General features: G+C 40.4%; 1 protein-coding gene across 2 annotated transcripts in view; it reads right to left on the bottom strand.

The window, feature by feature from the left end:
• Positions 1-487: 487 nt before the first annotated feature.
• Positions 488-25074, bottom strand: part of Magi3 (membrane associated guanylate kinase, WW and PDZ domain containing 3) — a 200779-nt gene continuing 176192 nt past the window's right edge. The window contains exons 16-22 of one of the 2 annotated variants that reach the window (XM_005369758.3): positions 22864-23049; positions 13403-13505; positions 12619-12745; positions 11908-12051; positions 4684-4822; positions 3834-3924; positions 2778-3277 (exon numbers count right to left, since the gene is read on the bottom strand). In XM_005369758.3, the coding sequence (XP_005369815.1) occupies positions 3875-3924; positions 4684-4822; positions 11908-12051; positions 12619-12745; positions 13403-13505; positions 22864-23049 (749 nt within the window). In that variant the 3' untranslated portion in view covers positions 2778-3277; positions 3834-3874. Of the gene's footprint in view, positions 3278-3833; positions 3925-4683; positions 4823-11907; positions 12052-12618; positions 12746-13402; positions 13506-22863; positions 23050-25074 lie in introns of both variants that reach the window. The other variant, XM_005369757.3, reaches the window with a different exon arrangement.

Raw genomic sequence — 25074 nt, forward strand, 5'->3', positions numbered from 1 at the left:
AGAACTAGATTTTATTTTTAGTGTGAGATCATGCAATTATAGGAATTTTTCTCCTGAAGAGTATTAATAAACCAGAGTTTTGAGGTAGGATTTAACACACAAATGAAGTGAAATGAAATCAAATCCAGATACTTAATTCTAAAAATAAGTTTAAAATAAATAAAATGTTTTTAAATAACGTGAATCACCATGGAATTCTGTGAACTTGTGGTAAGTGGTCAGTACTGTTATTCCACTATAAATGAATTCCTAAGATGAAATGTCTTCTCTAGTAGTGGAGAAAGGGGGCATTAAAAAATGTCTTTGCAATGAAATAATGGTATACAACTTAAGGCTTTCATTCACATATGAAATTCAGTACAGGCAAAGACACATTATTATGTCTTTCCGATTTTAAGACTCTTATGACTCAGATCATGATGGGAACTAAGGTCCGCAAACAGCAATGTTAAGTGATGCTGACAGTTTAAAAAAAAAAAAGCAGGACATAAATTTTTTCTTTTTTAATATCTATATAAAAAATAACGAGCGATTTACAGATCTTTCTCTAATCAGAACCTCAAGTGTATATATAAAGGTACTGTACATATATAAACATTTACAGCCAGGACATCCATATTTGCTCAGCATTCCAAGACCACATGGCTAAGTCAGTATATAATCAATACAGTGACAGGTTACTTAGGAAGAGCCACATTAGACTGACAACATATGACATCAAAGTTATGTCACAGTTAACAATAAAAATAGGATTTGTGTCACTAATTGTGGAATATAGGGAAAATAAATCATTTCTGTGTTATTAAATTCTTAGCATTTATCAAGCCTCCTAATTTTGCTCTATTCAAGTATATATCATAGATGGGTAGATATAGTTCTGGGTGGAAGCATGTGTTTCCTACAGGGGTCAGTACAGTTGGTCACAGTGGAGTTTGTCAGACTCACGGGGTAACAGAATGAGCGTTCAAATACTCCATAAGTAGACAGTTTTGGTCTGAGAAATGTCTGTATTTATAGATGCTTCTGAATGCTGTTTCAGGGAACCTAACTAACATCCTGTGCTATTGCATGAGGTTAAAAATTGTCTCCAACTTTCAGCAAACAGTTTTTCTTAGATTTTAGAAAAGAACTCTGAAAGCTTTTCCTGTTTTTAGTTAATTAGCTAAAAATTAAAGTTCCACCACACAGTCTATACTGTATTAGTCTTGACTTGCTGCAGAAACCCAATGCAGGCTCTGCTTCTAAATTCTTAAAACTCATGTATCTGCCCCCACCTGAGCTTCTCTATGCCACGGGAGCTGGTACTTCGTCTGGCTGTAGCACTGGCTTCATGACTAAGTCTCTCACAATGATCTATATATTTTGGCTTTCCAATAATGTATTAGAGACTAATGATTAATAGTCAAGATATCCAGATATAGTAATTTTTCTTTGAAGAGAAATGGTATTTCTACATGTTTCTGCACTTCTCTCACGGCAGCAGGTGGTCTGAGACACTCTTAACTACATTAGGGTTGGCTAACATGGCAGGAGTTTGTTCATTCTGTTGCTTACTTAAGTCTTTCTCATTTTGAGCATTCAATTGTAAGGAATATCTTCAGTAGTTACTTGAAACACCTTAGCCATAAAAAAGCATCTTTAATATTTGACCTTTCCTGTAACATAGTGATGTTTCTTAGTTGCACTTTAAAAGTAGACGGGCAGAAGCTGTGAGAAGAGGCCAAGTGCCAACTTTAATGATCAGCTAACAATTTCTTCCTCTGCAAGGACTCAAATATTTCTCTCTGTAAACATGCAACATGCTATTGAAAATATCTTCAAGCCAAACTGAACTGTTTGATGACTGGAAATATCAGAATGGGAAGGATAGAACAGACATGATACAGTAGATAACTTGGCACGAATACAAAGTGAGCTGTGACCACACTGCTAAGATCATGTCATTGCTGAGCGGGTGGCCTGAGCAGGGCGTAGCAGAGGAGCCCATGGGTGCAGCTCCTTCCTGAACATGAGGAAGGGCAGCCAGCAAGGGCCAGGTGGGACTTAGCAATCTCAGATGCCCTTCATGCAGCCTGGCTAACTTGATGCTCCAATTAGATATTGAAGACTTTCTGGGGAAAAAACACATCTCTCCCTTTTAAGAGAATGCTGTGTTATAGTAAAAGATAACAACTTAAATTTTCTTTGAATTATACAAAAGGTCACAGCTGTTTATCAGTCATGCCAACGGTGCCTGTGATTTTATTTGCACGTGGCACCCTCCAGGGCCCTGGAGTGATGGGTGCTTTTTTGACTGGAGAGCTGTTTTCAGGTGTGCTCCCTGCACGCTCCTTGCATTTGTCAGTGGCCTCTGGATCTTTCTGTTTGTCATCTCCTGATTTATTTAACATCACCTTCTCTTCAGGTTCCTGCTTGAGCTTCTTGGCTGAGATCTGGACGTTTTCTCCTGCGGTTGGCTTCTTTCCTTTCTCCTTCTCACACACCGCCCTGCTAGCAGTGTTGTTAGTCTTTTTCGATGAAAGAGATGTTTCATCAATTTTATGGCCCTTTTTCTCTGGAGACCTCGTTCTGTTTTTACCCAGTTGACTCTGCTTCAGATCTTTCTTGATGACACCTGACTTTTCTTTACCATCTGGGAGCTGTTCAGTACTGTTGAAAATATGGCCTGCTGCTCTTTGGCTCCCAACCTCTGGTAATTTGCTCTCAGTGTTTGATGGGCTGCTGCCTCCAATCTTTTGCTGCTTCTTGGGACTAGAAGAGCGTCCCCTGCCTTTTCTGCAGAGATCTTGTCCAGAGCCTGCCTTAGTGGTGATCTGACCTTTAGTCTCTCCTTTCCTAGGGCTGAGTGACCGATCTCTAGATTTTCCTTTGGGGTCACTTTTTAGGGGCCTGGCAAACTTTTCCGCATGTTCGTCTGAATGTCGATTGGCTGACTTTTTGGGACTAGCAGATCTACCCCTTCGTGTGACACCATTTTCTCCTTTTAGTAGACTCTTCTCATGCCCATAACTATTGGGTGGACCCTTCTTACTCACATTTTTCTGGAAAACAATCTGATGCTTCGTTTCAGGCTGGCTTCCATTTAAAGTGCTTTTCTTTTCTGGTACAGTGTCCTGTAGTTCTTCTGCCTTTTCACATATCTGAACTCTAACCAGAGAGTCTGCGGTTACTGGCACATTAGACTCTTCAACCATGGAAGCAGAATGTGAAGATGGGAGAAGTGGCTGTTCATCATAAATGACATTGGAAGATGAAGGACTATTAATATCCCAATCACCTAAAAAGTGATTGAGTAAAACACAGTTACATTCAACAATTATAAACAGGAACAGTGAATTTTGAACTTTGACAGCCATGTATGTAACTGGTTACACAGCCCAAGGAGGAGTATGTTACATTGCTTATACATGTTTACGTCACTCTTTATAAAGGCAGATGCTTGTAGATATCTGCTCATACATGAAAGGTAGATTATGTTATAATTGTTTCATTTATGTACTGTAAGATGTAATATATGATTTATAAATTATTCATAAATCCAAATAAGATACAAATAATAAAACTGGACCAAAGTAGCTAGTCCAAGAAACTTACTAACTTAGCTATTATTACTGTTTAAGTTAAGGATTTGCCAAAATCACTAGTGAAAAAGACCAGACCATAGTAACCCAAATGAGGTTTATGGGCACTATAAATACTTTTCTTGTTAAGCTGTCCAATTTAATGTCAAAAGGAGACTGAAAAAGTGCAGAAGACAGGAGTAGATGTATTTATTAATAGCATCATTTTAATTAAAAAGAAAAAGAAGTGATTTAAAAGACATGCAAATTTACCAAGTCTTTTTAAGGAAAGACCAAGAAAAGCCCTGAAAGCCTTAATGTTGCTCAGGTTTCACGTAGGAGCACAGACCGGAAGGAGCCAAACCTGAAGAAGGAAGAGAAAAAGCCTAGGACTATGTGAAAACAAACCAGCACAGTTAGCACAGATGTCATGGGCACGTGTGCTGTATGAGCAGATGGTGGAAGGGAACACAGCCAGAGAACACAGCTGGAAGGGACTGCAGGAGCTTATGTCTACATGTGCCCTACAGAAGCTCTGACGGGGGCTGTAGGGAAGACACGCACAAAATGGTGTTCTAGGATCATGCATCTCAAAGTGAGTTTTAAAACACTGCGACAGTTCAAAACCTCTAATAAAGCCAAGGGCATTTACTATCAGTGCAGGAGTACAGACATGATCTCAGATTTACCTCCCTGTCCCCAGGTAGTGGGGCTATGGCAACTTAATTTGATAAGTGACTAGAAAAATCCTAAAGTTCTGGCATTCATTGACACACTTATCTTACTTTAAGAAAATAACATTTATTGGCAATGTGTAATTAGCCAAGGAGGGAATAAAGCTAGGCTATTCTAAAGACATTTGAAATTTTTGCTTCTAATGTTCTCATTTCTTACAGGCATATTTCTCTACAAAAAGCACTCAGTGCTTTCAGATGAAATAAAGACATCCATTCTATTTCAACAAACAACACTGTTTGGATCATCACTTGCATTATAGTAATGTTCTTTGGTGGTGCTGGTGTCACTTCTGAGTCAGCCAGTAAGATGTCCATGCCCTCCAAAGGGGTATCCCTGTCCTTCTGTCGGGCCCTCCCCAGCATGAGTGTTTAGCTGTTTTGCTTACCATGGTCAGGTATCAAGCCAGTTCCTGGCCTCAAAAGGAGGAGGACTTTATTTCCACCAGCCTGAATGAGCTCAATTGCTCGCGTATGTGTGATGCCTTGTGTAGGTTCGCCATTGATTTCAACAATCTGGTCACCAACCTGGACAAGGAACATTCACAACTGTGTGAAACAGCAGTTTTTCATTTCCACACTGTCAACAGAGCCCTTCACCCTGCTAAGTCATTCTTACTTGTGAAATCTTTAACCTAGCAGAGTGCAATTCTGGTGACAGCTGATGGGTGGATAGATAATGGCAATGAGGAGAGACAGTGCATGATTTTTATCCACTTTATAAAAATTTCACATGGGAAAGCTTTATGTTGTTACTAGTCAGTATCAAGGATCAATTTTTCCCACACGTGTGAGGCCCTGACACTGATCTCTAGTCTTGGGAAATAAAGAAATTTTTAAAAAATCTAGTTTTCTACCAAAACTTAAAACAATGGAAAAGGTGACATTTCTACATTAACCTAAATAAGAGCGTAAAGCAGCGTCTAAATGGCTGTACAGGTCTTTCAAACACACGCTGGGCAGATGACTGCTCATAACAAGCGCTTCTGAGACTGCCAGCATATCCTGTACATGTGTGAGGCCTTAGCTAAATGATATACTTGGAGATTACAGTTTATAAAGCTTTGAGAATACATTATTTAGGTATATGAACACTTATTTAAACCAATTACTGGACTGTATATAGTGACTTAAACACAAAGTAATTTTCTGGGAAACAAAAAACTAGGATTAAATAAGAAACCACAGTGCTGGTATCATTTACCAGAAGTATGTATTTTAAAAGAAAACAAAACATACGGGGAAATGTAACAGTAAAAACACAAGTAAAGATGGTGGCGTGATTTAAGAGCTACATCAAGGTGGCATGCAGCAGAGTATTTATTTTAAAACAAACAATGAGACATTACTGAAAATAAAAACCCAAATATTCCAGATATTGGTAAGATCATAAATAATCCATAAGTAGTAGTAAGAGAACAGACTCGAGATTTGATGGGCTGGAGAGATGGTGGTTAAACTGGGTTCAATTTCCAGCGCCCACATGGCAGCTCAAAACCGCCTTTAACGCCAGTTCCAGGGGATTTAACTTTTTCTGGCCTCTGTGAGGCAGGCAAATACAAGCAAAACACTTAAAAAAATTAAAAATGAATCTACAGATACAGCCTGACCTGACAGGAAGCTGACCTTCAGCTATGTGGTTCCCACCATGCACAGCTTTAACCTTGTCCTAGGTCAGGGTCTCATTTCCCTCACCTGTCTTGTGGGGCTGTGGGAGAGTGCTATGAGACATGGTTACACGCCGCCTGTAAATATGTGCCAGTCTTCAAGTTAGTGCATAAAGATGTGACTGAATATATCCAAATCTACACACTGAAAAAATAATCATAAACTATAGAACAAATAAAATTGTTGTATATTTACAAAGAGAAAAAAACATGTTTTACTCTTGAATAAATGGAGGTATGAAGGGTATCAGAAACATGACCATCTAATCTACATAGGAAGTAGAAAAAGACAAGATCTAAGTAAATTGGGAGTGTGGGGATCATGGAAAAGGGGAGAAGGGAAGGGGGGAGGAAGGAAGGGAAGCGGAGAAAAATATATAGCTCAATAAAAAGAATAAATAAATAAATGAAACATGACCAGCTGGTGAATTTAATTGACAATATGCTTTAAACATTGCCTAGAATTCACATGTTGAAAACCTAACCTCTTAAGTCATATATTGGGGTTCTGATGAGTGGGAACTTGGGAGGCAACTAGATTATTATCAGTGGGGAGTAGCTTTGTTTAAAAGTGAGATCCTATCTCCTAGGCATTCTTTGTCCCCCCATCGCATGCCTACTGTCTCAAAACTAGCATCCCCAGCAAGGACATCTTAACACAAGATTCTACAGACTCCAGAGGTTTAACAGTTTATATATTCCCCAAACTCAGGTGTTCAGTTATGGTAACAAGCAGACTAAGACAAACACATGAAATGAACTCAAACAGCAAAGTAAGATGAAAATTACAGAACAGAAAACAGTAAGAAAGTCAATTTTCTAGAATAAGTGGAACAAAAGCCACTATTAAGCTCCTTTGATAAACGATTAAAAAATTATTTCCCCAAGGAAGTATAGATAACAAAATATCTCTGAATAAATAATTCTGACAATAAAGGAAGACTAATTAGTTCATCTTAAGAATGTCACAGTTTCAGTGACATTCTTTGTCTTAGGCCACAAACCTGTATTTTTTAATATAAATAAAATCTTAAAAAAACTTTTGTAATTGAACAGACTTGCCAGCAGGTGTCGTTTTAACTTTAAAATAAAAATGGGAAGGAAAGGGAAAGTGTTGTCTGAGAGCTCTGTATTTAAAACCAAAGGGAAAAACACTCCTCTGGGAGGACAGGTGAACATTTATTTTTTTTTCTGAGATTATACATTGCTATAAAATGTCAATAAAATGGTGAAAATATTTTTTTTAAAGATTTATTTATTATGTATACAACATTCTGCCTTGATGTATGCCTGCACGCCAGAGGAGGGTGCCAGAGATCTCAGTACAGATGGTTGTGAGCCACCATGTGGTTGCTGGGAATTGAACTCAGGACCTCTGGAAGAGCAGCCAGTGCTCTTAACCACTGAGCCATCTCTCCAGCCCCTGAAAATATTTTTGAAAAGCTGAACATTCAACTCCAGTTTTACCAAAAAAATCATGAGAAGAGAGGAGAAGGGAAAGGAGAGAGAAATGAAAGGCAGACGAAGAAAAGGAAAAGACAAGTTTCTGCAGACGGAGCAACTCCAGTGGTCAACTAAAGCCAGTCTTGGTAAAACAGCTAGGCTTTAAAACTTAAAAAACAAAAGACAAAAACCCAAAACAAAAGGCAGGGAGAAAAAGAAGAGATGTTGCAGTTGTGGCTGCAGAGAGGCTCAGAGCTGAGGAGTGCTGGTTCCCAGCACACAATCATCTGTTCTCCCTGAGGACCTGGTGCCCTCTTCTGGCCCCTGAGGGTACTGAATGCATGTGGTCAAAAGACCTATACCGCCAAAACACCCCCACACATAAAGTGTTAAATCTTTAGAAACTCACTGTCTAAAGCACAAAGTCTGACACATGGATTACATTATCTCACAACCTATTAAGAAATGATATGCCGGGCTGGAGAGATGGCTCAGAGGTTAAGAGCACTGGCTGCTCTTCCAAAGGTCCTGAGTTCAATTCCCAGCAACCATATGGTGGCTCACAACCATCTGTAATAGGGTCTGGTGCCCTCTTTGGGCCTGCAGCCATACATGGAAGGAATGCTGTATACATAATAAATAAATAAATAAATAAATAAATAAATAAATATTAAAAAAAATAAAAAAAAATGATATGCCTCCTGAGGAAATCCAGCGCAGACGATCTCAGCAAGGAGATAAGTATAGGTATTGCCACTTACCTCATGACCAACAGTAGCATAAGTGGCAACACCATTGCTTGGAAGACGGAACTGAGAGTCTGACTTCCTTGCTTGCAGTGCTAGGGATAGAAACTTAGGCCTCAGGTATGCTAGACACACATTGAACCATACCCCAGGACTTAAGGACCAGCTTCAGACTCAAGATATTTCTAGATCCTCTGCTGACACGCAGTACCTTCCCCCCCCTTAAGCTAACATTCTCTTGGTTTCCGAATTATACTAGTACATTATTGCTGTACCACTAATCCTATCTAATCAGTTATAAGAGCTGAGGACAAATCTTCATTTTGTAAAAATTTCAATATCTAGGAGCTGGCGCAGTAGCTCAGTGGGTAGAAGTATTTGCTGCTAAGACGGACAGACTTAGTTCAATACTGGGGTCCACGTGGTGGAGAACAACTCCAATGCTCTCAAGTTGTCCTCTGCCATGCACCTTGGCATGTGCACCCTCACTCACGTATCCATACACTTGATAATTTTAAAGATTAGTTATCCAGATGTATCCAGCCATTCTAACCTCTTGATATCTATAAGCATCTATAAAGTACTAATTTTGATTTAAAAACTCACCCAGGACATGCTTTTGAAAAATGTTTATGAATTACCCACTGAATATTCAAGGCACTGTATGAAGTACTGAAGACACTGTGACTCAAAGGCACAGAGTACAAACTGCTATATGGAGACCAGTAAGGGAGGAAGGAGGCAAGAGAGGTGGAGGTCCTTTCATGGCATCACGGAGAGTGTTAGTTGAGACCTCTCTGAAAGCCGACATTTTCTTATTAGAACAGATCCGAATATAACAGTTAATAGTCTAATTTTGTTTTCAAAATCTAGTGTTTATTTTTTAAATAAAAGTAGGTTTGGTCATGGGACTTTCAATTTCTGCTATCTTTTAGAACTACACATTACCTGCTTTTAAGGCCTGTTTGGCTTACATCTGTATGATGGAATTAGTAGATAGAGGGCTCTATTTGGAACCATTTTAAAAAGAAGAAATGTGAGCCAGGCAGTGGTGCTGCACATCTTTAATCGTGGCACCAGGAAGCAGGCAGGCAGACCTCTGAGTTTGAGGTCAGCCTGGTCTACAAAGCAAGTTCCAGAACAGCCAGGAAACCCTGTCTTGAAAAACCAAAAAAGAAGAAATGTGAACTACCTCAGCAGAGGAGAGGTAAAGAGGAAGAGCATGAGGGGGAGAGGATCAAGAGCACTCTAAAGCATATCACAATGGATCCGAAACCGATGCTCAAAAAGAAGCTGCTTAAAGCTATATTGCGACAAAATGGTAGGAAAAAGGTTGATTCTCAAACCTGAGCTCTTTTCACTCTGTTGAACTATGTGAGAAAGCAAGCAGGCTAGCCTCAACAACTCTGTATCAGATGCTCCCAATGGCATTTGGCCTTCCTGGCTTATAATAAACCCTCAGGCTTTGGTGTGTGATTTTGTATTTCTGCCCTTCCTGATTGCTTTACTTTTCTTGTGCACTAATTGTAGGCCCCACTCAGAGTTATGTCCATGGCCTGCTGTTCTCTAAAACTCTTTGAGTGATTTAATCTACCACAAACACTTGCCCTTTGCTTCTGTCTGTGTGGGTCATGTCACTGTCTAAGGCCTGTGAAATACACTTGGACAGCTAACTGATACCTCTATTTAATATGATAAAAAAAATTATAGCAGCTGACTGTCAAATTCTTTCTCACCTGAGTTTTTTTTTTTTTTTTTTTTTTGGTCACACAGGTAAGAATAGGTATAGACAAAAGGTTCTGTTCTGCCCAGTCCCACAGCTGTTCAATCCCAACAAAACACACAGAGAATTCTATTAATTATAAACTGTTTGGCCTATTAGCTCAGCCTTATTATTAACTAGCTCTTACAATTTAAATTAACCCATAATTCTTGTCTGTGTTAGCTAGGTGGCTTAGTACCTTTTCTCAGTGAGGCAGTCCTCATCTGGCTTCCTCTGTGTCTGGGTGGTGACTGCAGACTGAGCCTTTCCTCTTCCCAGAATTCTCCTAGTCTGGTCGCCCTGCCTATACTTCCTGCTTGGCTACTGGCCAATCAGTGTTTTATTAAACCAATATGAGTGACAAATCTTTCACAGCAAGGAGGTCCCCCACACAGCCTTGTCTTTGTCCCCTTGTCTCTCACTGATCAGATACTTATGAGTCACCTAAGCTGGTCCTTCCTTCACTGGAAAGTGATCTCCTCCATTTTACTTTCTACCCAAATCATTAGCAGGCAAGTTCTCATACCACCACTTCATGCATGAGTGACTTCTCTTCTCCATCCTTTTGTACACTGCAGGTAGACACTTCTTAGCAGCATGCTGCTCTGAAAAATCTTTGCTCAAAAGCTTATTGTGGCTTTTCACTGCCCAGCACCTCCATACTTCTAACCCATGCTTTCTTCACCCCATTTCCTCCCACTCCTCTGTATACATCCTAAATAATGACATCACTCAGCCACAGAGTTCCCTGTTACGTAGAGTGCCATTCCTTCATTTCACCCATTGTTATTTCTTCAGCCTCTTTCCTGAACTGTACTTATCTTCAGGCACCTTTGTTAGTCACTCTCTCTGATCTTGTGCATATGCCTGGTCATTTTAAGGAAGGATTGATGTCATACTCTGACCAACTCATTTAACACCAGACTTAAAGTCTTGATTAAGGCAAATACTCAAAACTAGTTTTGAAGCAAATGATGGGTATGAAGTGGTAATGAGGAAAAGCAAAGCTGCAATCACCCAGAAGATATTTTTGTTTCTGAAACAATGTCTACTCATGTAGCCCATGCTGGTCTCAAACTCCTATGGTAGCCGAGGATGACCTTGAACTTGCGACCCCTCTGTCTCTACTTCCAAGTGCGAAAATTACAGGTGTGCGCCACTGCTTTTATGTGGTGCTAGGAATTGAACCCAAGGTCATACTATGCAAGCACACTACCAGCTGAGGTACATCCCACCCCCACCCCCGAGCCTCTTCTGATTATTAGAGCTAAGAATAATTTGTCTTACTATTACTCAATTAAAAAGGGTTTTCCCCCCCTGGTGCCTCCTAATGACAGATAGAGGAAACCCAAACTTCTCTTGGGTAGGTAGTAAGAGGGAGGCTGTCTAGAACTTAAAATTTTAGTGATGACTAGTGAATTAACTAGTTTTTAAACATTAAAGCCAACAGTTTTCTATGTAAAATTCCTCTTTAACATGCAGAGGACAAACAAATGCATATCTTTGAGCCATTTAGTCTCCAGTGCCTTACACATGCTGGTGTTGCAGCGTTGAGAAAGCCTATGATAAAATATTACTGATGTGGATTCTGGTCTTTCTAATAATAATAAAGGTTGGCAGACCAGAATTTTCTGTCTCTTCAGGGAACTAAGTGGAAAAAACTCCCTGAGCTTATTATGTCTTGGAAGAAATTGGAATCTTTTTTATCCTGCTGTCTTTAAGACTTTTAATAAGATGGAAGTGTATTTGATTTATTAATCCATTGGCCTTGTATGCTAACTAAACAAGAACTAATTTTTCTAACAGACACACAAAGAAACCATCAAACTCAGAAACCCTGGGTGGCCAGAAAAGCACAACAGTAGCATGTGGCTGCTTCTAGGAAAAACTCCTTTCTTAGATGTCGGAGGTTTCTGCGTTCCCTCTACAGCAATTATTCTTAAAAGTTTCCAGTCCAGAGTCAGAAATAAAGCCTGCACAAAGAAGCCGACTCACGTGAATCCTGCCGTCTTTGATGGCAGGGCCGTCCTCAGCGAGGCGAAGGATGAACAGCCCCATGTTGTACTCTTTCCCTCCTCGGAGGCTGAACCCAAAGCCCCGAGGGCCCCTCTCCAGCTCTACTGGGTAACACCCAAGGCTCTGCAGGAAAGAAGCAGGATAGGACACTCTTATGCACTGCTTTTACTACATCTTGAAGAGAATCTGCTTTTATAGCCGAGAGACATGATGACTACACCTGATATGCATTTCTATGACGTAAGGAAGGAATGCTAGTTTGGGCTGCTATTTAATTTTTATAAATTCATTAGAAGATTATGCAGTCTTCTAGGTGGTCAATGTGAAATAGGACAATTTAGAGAACAGAATTTTTAAAATTTTAATTTTTTAAAAATTTCCCTAAACAATAAGCACAAAGCTCCCCCTATTTAATTAGCTGTAATACCATGTACCTGTACAGATTTAGTCTAGGTTTAAATTTCTCCCTTTACTGGGTAAAGTTTTATCTCTACACCCTCTTGTATGGTAAATTCCAACCATTTTAGCAGTTCTGTAAAAATTAGTAATTTTGTCTCTTATTTTTTTTTTCTTTTTTTCTCTAAAATTAGTAATTTTGGAAGTAAATGTATTCAAACAGATTTGCAATAAAAACACCAATGTCAGTGACACAGTAACTCAAAATTTCAGCAGCAGGGTGTTTGTGTTTACCTGATTGTGCCGGCTTCCCACAACGGAAATCACTGCCGTGTCAGGCTGTGCGAGGTGCTTGTGGTCAGACCACGAATGTCTGTAGGAACTGCAGACATCTTTCCCAATTTCACCTTCTAGGGCAATTCTGTGAGAGAAACCAAGGCATAATCTACCCCGAGGAAATGAAAAACAGTCTAGGAAGAAAAACAGATCAACTTCTCTTTCCTTGAAGCTTTGCCTTGCCATCCTCATCCTTACAAGATGCTGCAGACAGACTATCTCTAGGGCCAGAATTGCCAGAGAAAATGCTGCTCATTTTTCCAGAGTAGCTTACCGCCTGTGCCCCACTTCCTTCAGTGGTGTCCTGATAGAGTTGCTCTCTCAAAGAAAGTTACAGTCAAAAAAACAGGCTGGAGCAGATATGGTGACCTTGTGACCCTGAGAAATGGACCTCTCAAAGCCCCAAGGCCTGGGGAGAGGCTGGATTTTCTTTTGTGACTAATGTTTTTAATAACAGGACAGATATATGTACGCATTCTCACTCAGTCTTAGGCAGTGCAAGAAGACTGACTCAGGTGGGGCCCGGCCTTCCCTACTGAAGTGGTTTCCAAGAGAAGCACAGTTGCTGGTGTCAGGGTGGCTGGGATGGAGACTGGGAAGGGGAGACAGTCTGGGTGGGGACCGCGAGGATGAAGTGCACAGCCGCTTTCACCTGGTTATCTGGTTGTGCACGACTGCCTGGGAGAGGGATAGTGAAAAGCAGGGAGATGAGAAAAAACCCAAAACCTGAGAATAGGCACACCTGTCCCCAGGTATGTGGTTGGTCTGTGCCTGTGCCATGGACCTGTGCTGTAGTGCTGGGCTCTGCCGGGCCGAGTTTGTTCCTGATGGCGGACCGTGATGCTCTGTCCAAAGGAGAAAACAACAGGAATCAGAATCTGTACATGAAAACATGAAGGCCGAGTGGATCGTTGAGTAAACAAGAGCAATGGTTCCAGTCCCCAGTTTTGGGCTTTCACAGAACTGCACTATTATTATCCTGGAGTTGGAACAGTAATGTCTTTCCCCTCTGGCTTTAAATAACATGTTTCAAGAGGATAGGAGCTATTTCTAATTTCATATTCTCACCCTTGCCTGTCTCTTCCAAATACATGGTAATTAGAACTGCACACATCAGTCATCTCTGTGTAGAGGACAGAGCTCCAGGGGACACTGCTCAGCCCATTCTTAAGTTTCCAGAGCACAGGTCTTTTCCTTCCTGAGATGCTGGAGCGCAGTGGGTACACGCAAACTCAACACATCTTGGAATTTGCATTTTAACAGAAGAAATTATTCTGCCGGATGCTGAGCATCAAGGATCAAAGACATCTAGACTGTCGAGAGAAATGGTTCTAAAGATTTCCTGGTTTTTGTTTTCTAAGAGCACAAATGCAAGAGAGTATTGTGTCCACATCACTCTTAACTGCTTGGAAAACTGACTACAGAGCCAACCAAGGTCTACATCCACAACTAGACGGATGTTCTTGAAGAGGACAGTCAAAAGAGAATCTTTATCACCACCATCATCAAAATGATGTCTCATCTGGAACTGCATTCTCTTCAAGTATATATTTAGAAATTATTTTGTAAAACTGTTCAATGTGGAGGCTATTTTTTTATTAGATCAACATAAAGAAATTGATAAATGAATCTTGGAGTATAATGGAGAAAAGAAAATGTGATGTTAAAGATATAGGATGGAAATAGGAAATTTTGTAAGCCGGAAGTAGAAACTTCAGGCTTTACAAATCACTATTCTTGGATTCTATTTCTATAATTTTGATTCTGTTGTTTCCCTACAAAATTGTATTTAAGAACAGCACATGCTGGGCGAGGGTGGTACACACTTTTAATCTGAGCACTCCAGAGGCAGAGCCAGGTGGTTCTCTGCGTTCAAGGCCACCCTGGACAGAGTAAGTATCAGGGACAGCTGAAGCTGCACAGAGAAACCCTGTCTCAAAGAACAAAACAAAAAGAGAATGTCTTGCAAGTAGAAGCTGTGAATACTCCTAAAAGCACAGGCAAGATGGTAAGAAGTGAAGAAGACAGAAAGGGAACACAGTCCAGTCCTGCTTTGCTGTGGGCTGTGCCAACACAAGCCCACGAGATGAGGACACCTGGGACTAAGTCCCAGACCAGACCTTGTCATTAAAGACAAGTGTCCCAGGGGAGAAAATGGAGCAGAGTTGGGTGCCAACCTTTTCTCTGTAATCAATATTGCAGCAGTCACAATTTCTCCTAGTGGATTTAAGAGGTTACAATTTGACCTCCTAACTTTCCCAAAATATGAAAAAAAATATGTATTTAGTTTTTGAGACAGGGTTCATGTAGCCTAGGTTACCCTTGAAAGTGTTATGTAGGTGAAGATGACTTTGAACTTTAACTTGCAGTGTCTGCCTCTTGAGTTCTGAGATCCCATACTCAGTTTATATAGTGCTGGATTTGAACTCAGGACTTCAAGCAAACTAAGCAAGAATTCTACCAACTGAACTACATTTATAGTATTTTTTCTTTTCTTTTTTCTCATTGTATTTATTTATTTTTTGCTTTTTAAGATTATAATTAGATTTTTCCCTTCCTTCCTTCCAAATCTTACTTACTTTCTTTCAAATTCATGACTTCCTTTTTCTCCCTTTTTATTCTTTTTTAAGACAGAGTTTCTCTGAAACTTTGGAAGCTGTCCTGGAACTTGCTCTGTAAACCAAGCTATCCTCAAACTCATGGAGAGCCACCTGTCTTTGCCTCCCGAGTGCTGGGATTAAAGGTGTGTGCCACCACTGCCTGGCTCCTTTTTCATTCTTACTGCATGTATATATGTGTACGTTTATACATATACAGCTCTCTAACTGGATGTCAGACTCATTCAACAAGATGGAAGCCACGCGTATTACTGGAACCCTAGCTAACTGCTCAGTGCTAGTGAGGCTGAGGTTACTGTAGGAGAGTCTACACCCACTAATTCACAACAGTCAAAGCATTTGTCATTAAATCCACAGGTCAGGAAACTTCTCTCTGTCACAGACTGAGACCAGTACCAGTCAAAAGGCAGAACTGTGGAACTCAGTCCTAGAGAATGCATCTACAAAACACTTTCGCAATAAAGGCTCGGGGAAAACAATGGAAAGGGGGCAGAAAGTTTGTAAGAGCCAAAGGATCAGAGTCTGCTGTGAGACTGTCTCCTAGGAATGTGTGAGGCTATATCCACAGTCACCAACATGACTGCCCACACGTGAGCTCAACAAGGGTGGCACCAATGGACAGAGTGGATTGGGAAAAAGGTCATGAGACTCAACCCTATACGGTGCGGTGGTGGTGCACACCTTTATCCCAGCACTCAGGAAGCAGAGGCAGGCGGATCTCTGTGAGTTTGAGGCTAGCCTGGTCTACAGAACAAGTTCCAGGATTGGCTCCATAGCAACTGGGAAAGTCTGTCTCGAAAAACAACAAAACCAAACAAAAAAACCACAAAAAACTAAAGGACAAGCAACTGAGAAATTCCAGAAGCGGTCATCTTCCTCAGGGAAGAGTACACTCAATGTCAGCCCTGAAAAAAATGTACCTACAAGTAACATTATGCAAACTGAGAAAATTTTATCTAATTGGTTTTCTTGTCACCAATTTGAACTTCCCTTGGCTCCTGGGCCTCTAGTTTCAACGTAACCAATGAAACAAACAAACTATTTTGCTGTTTGTTGTTCTCTTTGAATTTTATCAGAAAAACTGCACAAATAGTAAACAATGGATTAAGTATATCGTTCTTCCAATGAGTATTAAGCCTTTTGCTAGAGTTTCTACATGTAAATACCAGAGAAAAGCTATACTGTCAGATGCTGAACAATTAAACTATAGAACAATTAAATGAATGCACAATTAAACTATACAGTCAGTATTACAGTGTGTTGAGAGAATGTTCTCAAAGTGTAAAACTAAGAAAGACATAAAAGATGACCTGAAAAACTGAAGAGGTCTCCCACTCTGTTAGGTGAACTAATAATATTTAACCATCTAATTATCTCAGATCTAGTATGTATATTTTAAAATATATTTTAATAAAAATGATTTTTTGAGAATCTTAATTGGTCAAGGATATTATATAGGCATGTCCTTTGAATATTGTCATGGTTGGAAAAGTATGGCCCCAGTGGTAGTTTGAATGCATTTGGCCCCCATAAACTCACAGCGATTGGCATTATTAGGAGGTGTGGCCTTGTTGGAGGAAGTTGGATGACACACACTTTTAATCCCAGACCTTGAGGTTGGAGGGTGCACCTTTAACCTGGGTCACACCTTCTGTTGGAAGTGTGTCACTACAGGGCAGGCTTTATGGTCCTGTTCTCAAGCTTCACTCAGAGTGACAGTTAGTTGATTTCCTGCCAGCAGTCTGTCTGCCTGAATGCTGTCATGTTCCACATCATGATGCTGATGGACTGAACCTCTGAAACTGTAAGCCATCACCTCAATTAAATGTTTCTTTGTAAGAGTTGTGGTCATGGTATCTCTTCACAGTAATAGCAAACCCTAACTAAGAGCTCCCATAGCCTCTTGTGTTTGAATGCTTGGCCCACAGGGAGTGGCACTATTAGGAACTGTGGCCTTGTTAGAGCAGGTGTGGCTTTGCTGGATGAAGTGTGTCACTATGGAGGTGGGCTTTGAGGTCTTATATGCTCAAGCTATGTCCAGTGTGGCACACAGTTCACTTTCTAATGCCTGTGGATCAAGATGTAGAACTCTCAACCTCCTCTCCACCACGTCTGCCTGCATGCTCCCATGCTTCCTGCCATGATGCTAATGGACTACACCAACGATATGTTCTCCTTTCTAAGGGTCGCTGTGGTCATAGTGTCTATTTCTTCAAAGCAATAAAACCCTAAGACAAATATCTAGCTGTCTTGTGGAAGAGAAAGGTTGCTTTGTCCTAACAGATATACAGGATAACAAATTTACATATGAACTAACATATGTCATCAGCAGATGACAAAGTAAAAGAATGGAACGGGTGGAGACTCATGTTTCTAGGATAAGCTGTACAGAGCAGACAGCAGCACAGGCCAATGAAGTAAAGCAATACTAACTACTACTGATGTAGAGAAATTGGCTTATTACAGGAGTAAAGACTAAAACAAAAGTGAATTCCTAAGATCACATCCAAAGGAAGACTACAGGTGGACTAAGGACCTCAGTGCGATAAAATATCTAGTAGAAAACAATACAAAAATAATCTCAGTGTGTACTGAAAAGGACGATGATTTTAGAATCCGAAGAACAAGTATGTGTCACACGCATGCTGGTAATTGCAGTACTTGAGAGGCAGAGGTGAGAAGACCATTAGTTAAGGCAGGCCATGCTACATAAGAAAGTGTCTTAAAATAATATTAAAAGAATAAACATCAAAAGTCCAAGCCATAATGTAAAAATAATTATTTACATATACACTAAGAATTTCAATTTAATAAGAGTATCAAAGCTAAAGTTCATAAACAAATGACAAGAATATTTGTATTTCCTAAAATAAAGTTGAATACCAAAATAATTCTCAAGACACCCCCAAATAACATAAGAAAATGATAAAAATTCCCAAAGAAAAATTAAAGGGTATGTTGTGAAATGCAAATTAAATAACAATGTCACAATCCTTCAGACTGAAATAATGCAGATATATGGTGACACATATCTTGAAGCAGAAAGATCTCTGAATTCAAGGCTGTCCCAAACAAACAAACAAGCCGAAAATACCAAGTAAAGACTGGGATATAAAGGCTCAAGAAGAAATCTTGGTATTTTAGTGAGGTAGAGATTATGAAAATGCTCTCATAGTACTGAGCCAAACTGGTATGGTAATGACTGAAAAAGTAATACTATTCCCAGAAATTCTCACACTGTTTTATAAGGAACCCATCCATATAAATGTGTGTATCACAGAACTGTTTTTGATGCTTGGAACTGGGGACAATGTGGGAAGATAGGTCAGATGAGGTAAACACACACAGGAAACTATCAAGTAACAATGTGGATATACCCTAGATGTACATAATGCTTTAAGAACAAAGCACAAGCCAGCAAAAAGAACATAAACAAGTCAGCGTTCATCAACTTTAGTATGTTTGTGCATCCGAGGGTATTTACCAAGAAAGTAGAAGGCCAAGTACAAGTCAAGAGACAAATACCTGAAAGTGACACACATGAAAAGGTCTAGTACTCAGAGTAAGTAAAGAAACCTTATAAAAAAGAAAAAGCAAGTGAGCTATAAATAGGCAAAGAATCTGAATAGACATTTCTCCAAAGCACAGGAAAAGATGCTAAGTTTAAATTACTAGTCACCAGTGAAACGCAAAGCACAGAAAAGGATGCTAAGTTTAAATTACTAGTCACCAGTGAAACGCAAAGCACAGGAAAAGATGCTAAGTTTAATTTACTAGTCACCAGTGAAACGCAAAGCACAGGAAAAGATGCTAAGTTTAAATTACTAGTCACCTGTGAAACGCAAAGCACAGCACAATGAACTCTCACTTCACACCTATTAGAGTGGCTAGGATGAAAAACCATGCCCACAATCAAAAAATAAGTGCTGTGGAGGGCTGACAAAATCGGAAGCCTCATATATGGCTGATGAGAGTATAAGATGGTGAAGGCACTTAGAAATCATTTCGCACCTCCTCAAAAAGTCAAATATAAAAGTACACCATATGACCCAATAATTCTACATTTGGGTATAAATAAACTCAAGAAAATGAAATCATGCTTGAAAAATGAAGCCATGCATTTGCAGGAAAACCTGTACATTAATGTTCACATCAGCATAATTCAAAATAAAAAGGAGAAACAAATGCCTATCAAATGATTAACTGGTAAGTAAAATGATATACATGGAACATTACATATAATGTATATTACTTATAAAAAGGAATGATAAAGCTACAGTGAAGTTGAACCTTGAAGGTTTGCTAGAGAAAGAAACCAGACAGACAAGGTCATGTACTCCATGATGCCATTGAAGTGAAATTACTGACAAGTTTAAAGAGGCAAACAGTAGATGCACGGTTGCTGAGAAATAATTATGGGGTCTCTTTTGGGGGCTGATAAAATGTAGAATAGTAATGGTTAAACAACCCTGTGGATAAATTTAAAAAAATACCTCCCCACACCACACCCAAAATGATCTTCCAGAACAGCACTGAACTGAACATGTTGGGATAAGTTTCATAATCTGTGACTTTATCCTACTTAAAAGAAAAAAGAAGATATGACGACTAGATAGCGTAAGGAATTTTAAAATCTTTGACTGGATCCTACAAAACAGAAAACAAACAAAAAATCCCTTGGTTCTGAGAACAGGCCCCAGCATAGTAATCTATAGCAAAGTATCATGTATCCCTTGCAACTGAGAAACTAATGACAATACGGTTTACTTTAAAAGACATACAAAGGAAAATGAACAAATGAAGCATAGAGAAGGTAAATGTGAATGGAACTTGGAGAAATGGCACAAACACAACTAAATGGAGAAAAGGAGAAGAAACAACAGAGAACTAAACGGAGAAAAAGCCTCAAATGATGTTCACATCACTCCAGAGTACATTCTTGGTAGCAGTGGTAATTTAAAGTCTTAAACAGGACTTGACAAAACATTGGGAGTCATTTTTGGGGAAAAAGTTTTCTATGTAGTAAGCAGAACCTACCAGGCACATTCAATTCCTGTACCAACTTTAAGGCTAAAGTAGTGTGGGGAGGCAACAGAAAGGGTGGACACAGGTCCAGTCATGAGTGGACTTTGACAGTTTTTGTATGGCATATGGCACTTGCCTTGTCATTTCTTTGGCAAAGCAAGCCCAGATATTAAATAACACCTTGCAAAGGGAAGATGAAAGGCTGAGGAAACCCACTGTTCTAGGTGATAACCCTTTCCTGCTCAGTGAAGGGCTTGGACAAGCAGGTGACGGGTGCCAGGGAAGAGGCTGTGGGGTTTAGAGGAATTGATGTGAACAGCTCCCAAGAGTCATCCCAAGAGCCAAGGCGGCTCGTAAAGTTTACACTGGATTCAATGAGACATTTGGAAGACCTACAGATTCCATGAATGAAAATTTTAGAACAAAAGAAAGACTTTTTATTATTTCCTGAGTAAAATAAGGGATTCTGAACATTTCTATAGTGTAAAAATATCTAGAGTTCAATAAAAATGAAAGGCAATCACTGAATTAGTTTTCTCCCATTTTCCCATTTCTTCCTAGTGGTGACTAACATCATCATGTTGGCTACTTTAAGCATCTGTCCAGAAATACTTGGGCTAAAATGTCAAAGGTAGATTTTGCTCTTAAAAGAAAAAAGCGATTCAGGATAACCTTTTAGAAAAATTTACTAGCCTGATACGGTGGTGCATGTCTTTAATCCCAGGACTGGGGAGGCAGAGGCAGGCAGATCTCTGAGTTCAAGACAAGCTTGGTGTACAGAGTGAGTTCCAGGACAGCCAGGGTTGTTATACAGAGGAACCGTCTTTCAGAACAAAACAAAACAAAACTATCAGTGAAAACTGTGAATCAACAATATACTAGGAGAAAGAAATGGTTGTTCTCCCACCAGAGTATCCAAGAACACTCAAGTATCATCTGTGGCCAGTAGCAGTTGCACATATAAGGACAATGAGAATAAGCAATTAGAAAAAAAATGTTACTGTTTGATAGGATATTTATGTGGTTTCACTTTGACTGTACGTTATAAAAGTAGCAGCCCGAGACAGACTGGGAGCGCTGCCGGTCACCCTGCAGTCTGTTAGCCCTGTACTTGCAGTCCACTCTACTACTCGGTCCCGCTGGACGCCACACACAACTCTGCAATGCCGTTCTGTGGCACTGACTTCTGCTTTATAATTTGAGTCACAAAATAAATGTTAAAGAGAGAATGCTCATGAATAAATACCCACCACAGTACCTTGGACAGAAAGAAGACTTATATAATACCTTAAAGGTAAAACCATGAGAGTAGTCCAGTTGGAACAAAAAAGAAAGGCACCTGGTAGTGGTGGTGAGCCTAAAGTTCTGGTAGGCTGAGGCGGAAGGGCCACTGGAGATAAGGAGACTGAGACCAGACTTGATGACACAGCAAGATGCTATGGAGGTGGGGATGGATTACAAACCACCTGGAAGTTGACTTTAGGGTCAAAGAAGAAAGATGGAACATAAATAAACAAAACTATGGGGAACCCGAATTGCTATCCATCTCCTCTTGACAGTACTGGGGATCCAACCCAGGGTCTGTGCAAGCGTTCCACCATTGGGCCACATTCCCAAGGTATGAGGAAATTTTATATGGAAGAGGATCTTCATAAGTCCTTTTTCTTCTCCTCATTATCAGTACAAAATCAGGACAAGTGACATGAGCATTATGCCGTGCCTACTTAGTAATTCATAGACAAAGAACACAGGCTGGTTCAAAATTCCTAATGCCTGAAAGGCATCTTTTGAGCAAGGCCAAATACTACTCCAGGATACCAGCATGTGTTCTACACCCTATGGAGGAGCCATTCCTACCCGCTCCACCAGTCCATTTCATACAGCAGCTGCCCAGAACCAAGCTCTGCTTCCGAGGAGGGCACACCATGGCATGGATCTGACATATCAACAGCAACTCCATCTAAACCCTTTCAAGCCAAGACTTAAACATTAAGGAAACAAGATCTGAAAGCTATCAATTTTCACTTCTGGATGCTTCTTCAGTTCATAAATAAATGGCCACCACTCACCAACCAAATGACTTTTCTTGAGCAGCTGACAACTTTATAATAAACTGTCTTTTGAGATATAAAATGAAAAAGGCGAGAAATGAGACTGCAGGGCATATAAACAGCTCTCTCACACTCCGTGCTGGTTCTGTGCGGTGGCTTGAGGACAGCCCCTGTGGGCTCATGTCTGCACAGGTGGGCCCTAGTTAGTAGAACTATTTGGGCTTGCTGGAGTCAGTGTGGCCTTGTTTGAGGTTTTAACACCCCACACCAGGCATGCTCTTGCTATCTCTTTATCTGCAACTTTTGCATCAGGTGTAAGCTCTCAGCTCCGGCTCCAGCGCCGTGACTGCCTGCCTGCCGCTGCGCTCCATTATGTTCAGATGCAAGCCCTCAGCTTGTGCTTCCTTTTATAAGTTGCCTTGGTCATGGTGTCTGTTCACAGCAATAGAACAATAACTGAGACACACTAAGACATCAGCTTGGGGGAGGCAGGGTGGCCACTTCCTCACCTTCTTCCGCAATGACTGTCAGTGTGACAGTGACTCCGGCATCTTTGATCAGCTGAACAATATTATCATGAGACAGGTCAACAATGGACTGCCCATTCACCGCAGAGATGTGATCTCCGACTTTCAGTTTTCCACAGCGATCAGCTGGACTTCCCTCTATGACTCGGCCAATTTTATGAGGAATAACTGTGGAAAGAACCCCAAGTTTTCCAATTATTAAGATACCTGCTAGTGATGGGCTTGTCATCATCATTATTTAAGTATCATTATCCCCTCCAAATCACTCCCCACTGACCACACACAGAGACTTTTTCATGTGGTTGTAACCATGAATATAAGCTTGTTGATGATTTCCATTTACTGGAAACCTGTACTAGTTTTTCTTGAAAGCCACTGACTTTACTGACCTAAAAAGCTTTACTATGACAGTGACCATTGTAGGGTTGGGGGTGCATCAACCAGACCAAAGAGGTGAAGGGGCGACGAAAGGGAAGGGACCAGAGTGAGCAGGGAAGAAGGGACAGGAGAGTCCGAGTGTGACAATCCCAGAAGGCTGGCCTGGGGGATAGGAGTGGGGCACGGTGACAGCTGCTCCCTCTACCGGGGCAGGGATGGGGATGCTCCTGGCAGGGCACCACGGGCATCCGCAGCGCTCTAAAGAAAGAGCACTTAGAATATTTCTGGTACTACTGGGCATTGGTGTTGGTTCCACATGCGTCCTTCAGACATCCCTGTAAAAGATCTTTCATCTTTTTCTTTTTTTTTTTTAGATTTATTTCTGTGTATAAATGTTTTGCCTACATGTACATATATATACTGCATGTATGCCTGATCCCCTAGGAGTTCAGAAGAGGGTGTCAGATCCCTGGGAACTAGAGTTACATATGATTGTGTGGTTGCTGGGAACTGAACCAGGATCCTTCGCAAGAAAAACAAGTGCTCTTAACCACTGAACCATCTTCACAACTGTAGCACGAATTCTAATTGTTCTTAATAATAAAATCACAGAGTCAGCTATCAGGGGGTAAAAGCTGAGAGATCAGAGAAGTAGGGCTGCCAGTCACTAGAGCTCTTACCTCTACCAATGCCCAGAACAAAGAAGCGATCCTGTCCTCAGACTGACATCTGCAGACTACTGCCTCAGACTTCACTGAGTTCCTGTCTCCTCCCGCCTTAGATTAATCTCTCCGCCCAGCAATATCACTCCTGTCTCTACCTCCCTAGTGCTAGCATTAAAGGCATGTGATTCCAAGTGCTGTTGATCTCCAGACCATGAGAGACCCTGTCTGAAAGGAAGTGACCTGTGTTCCTGAGGCTGGCACCTCAGTTGTCTTCATGCACACATGTATACACATATATGCATCCTCCCAATGCTCATGCAGTGGCAGAAAAATCTGTCTTGAGATCTTTTTAAAATTAATGTTACATGAGAATAGAAGGCTGAATATTTATTTATTGTTGATACTATCTGGCTCTCTTCGCACAAAACTGTGACTACCACACAGACAGACTAGGGGGTCCAATATGTTGTGACAACTTAAGACAAGGCCCCATGCACTCAGGGCATCTTGTCAAAAACAGGTATCATCCAATGTGCAATAAGTGGCATTTGTACTAGAAAACAATTCTATATTCCCTGAGAGTTTCCTAGCCTAGGTCAATAAAGCTACCAGGCACTTGGGCTCTTCATGAATACTGACTGATAAGAACAGTGAAAGTATTTTTAGATGGCACTGTGAAATAGGTTTAATTTCTTGAGAAAAACACTCCTGACTAGTATTTCAGAATCATAGCTGCTACTTTCCTGTAGATTAGACTTTCATTTTGACTGGGAAAGCTATTGTTGGTCATGATTTATGTCCTTGTCCCTGCCAGAATTATACAATAGTAGATGTTATCTATGATGGGGACAATTACTGTTGGACACAAGTGCTGAATGAAATCAAGCTCTTAGGAGTCCATTCTCCTTACAAATGGAATTATAGCGGTATATTATTTGTTTTAATAAGTAAACCCTGCCTGAAGATCAGACGGCAAAGCAGTCATACTAGTCAGCCATACAGGTCAGTGACGACCTTTAATCCCAGGATTTGGGAGACAGAGGCAGAGGGATCTTTATGAGTTTAAGGCCACCCTGAGACACACAAAATTGAATCTGTCTAAAAGAGAAACAGCCCATTCATACAAAGTTGATCCCAGCACTAGGGAGGT

Source organism: Microtus ochrogaster, unplaced genomic scaffold (genome assembly GCF_000317375.1).
Source record: "Microtus ochrogaster isolate Prairie Vole_2 unplaced genomic scaffold, MicOch1.0 UNK60, whole genome shotgun sequence".
Taxonomy (NCBI): Eukaryota; Metazoa; Chordata; class Mammalia; order Rodentia; family Cricetidae; genus Microtus; species Microtus ochrogaster.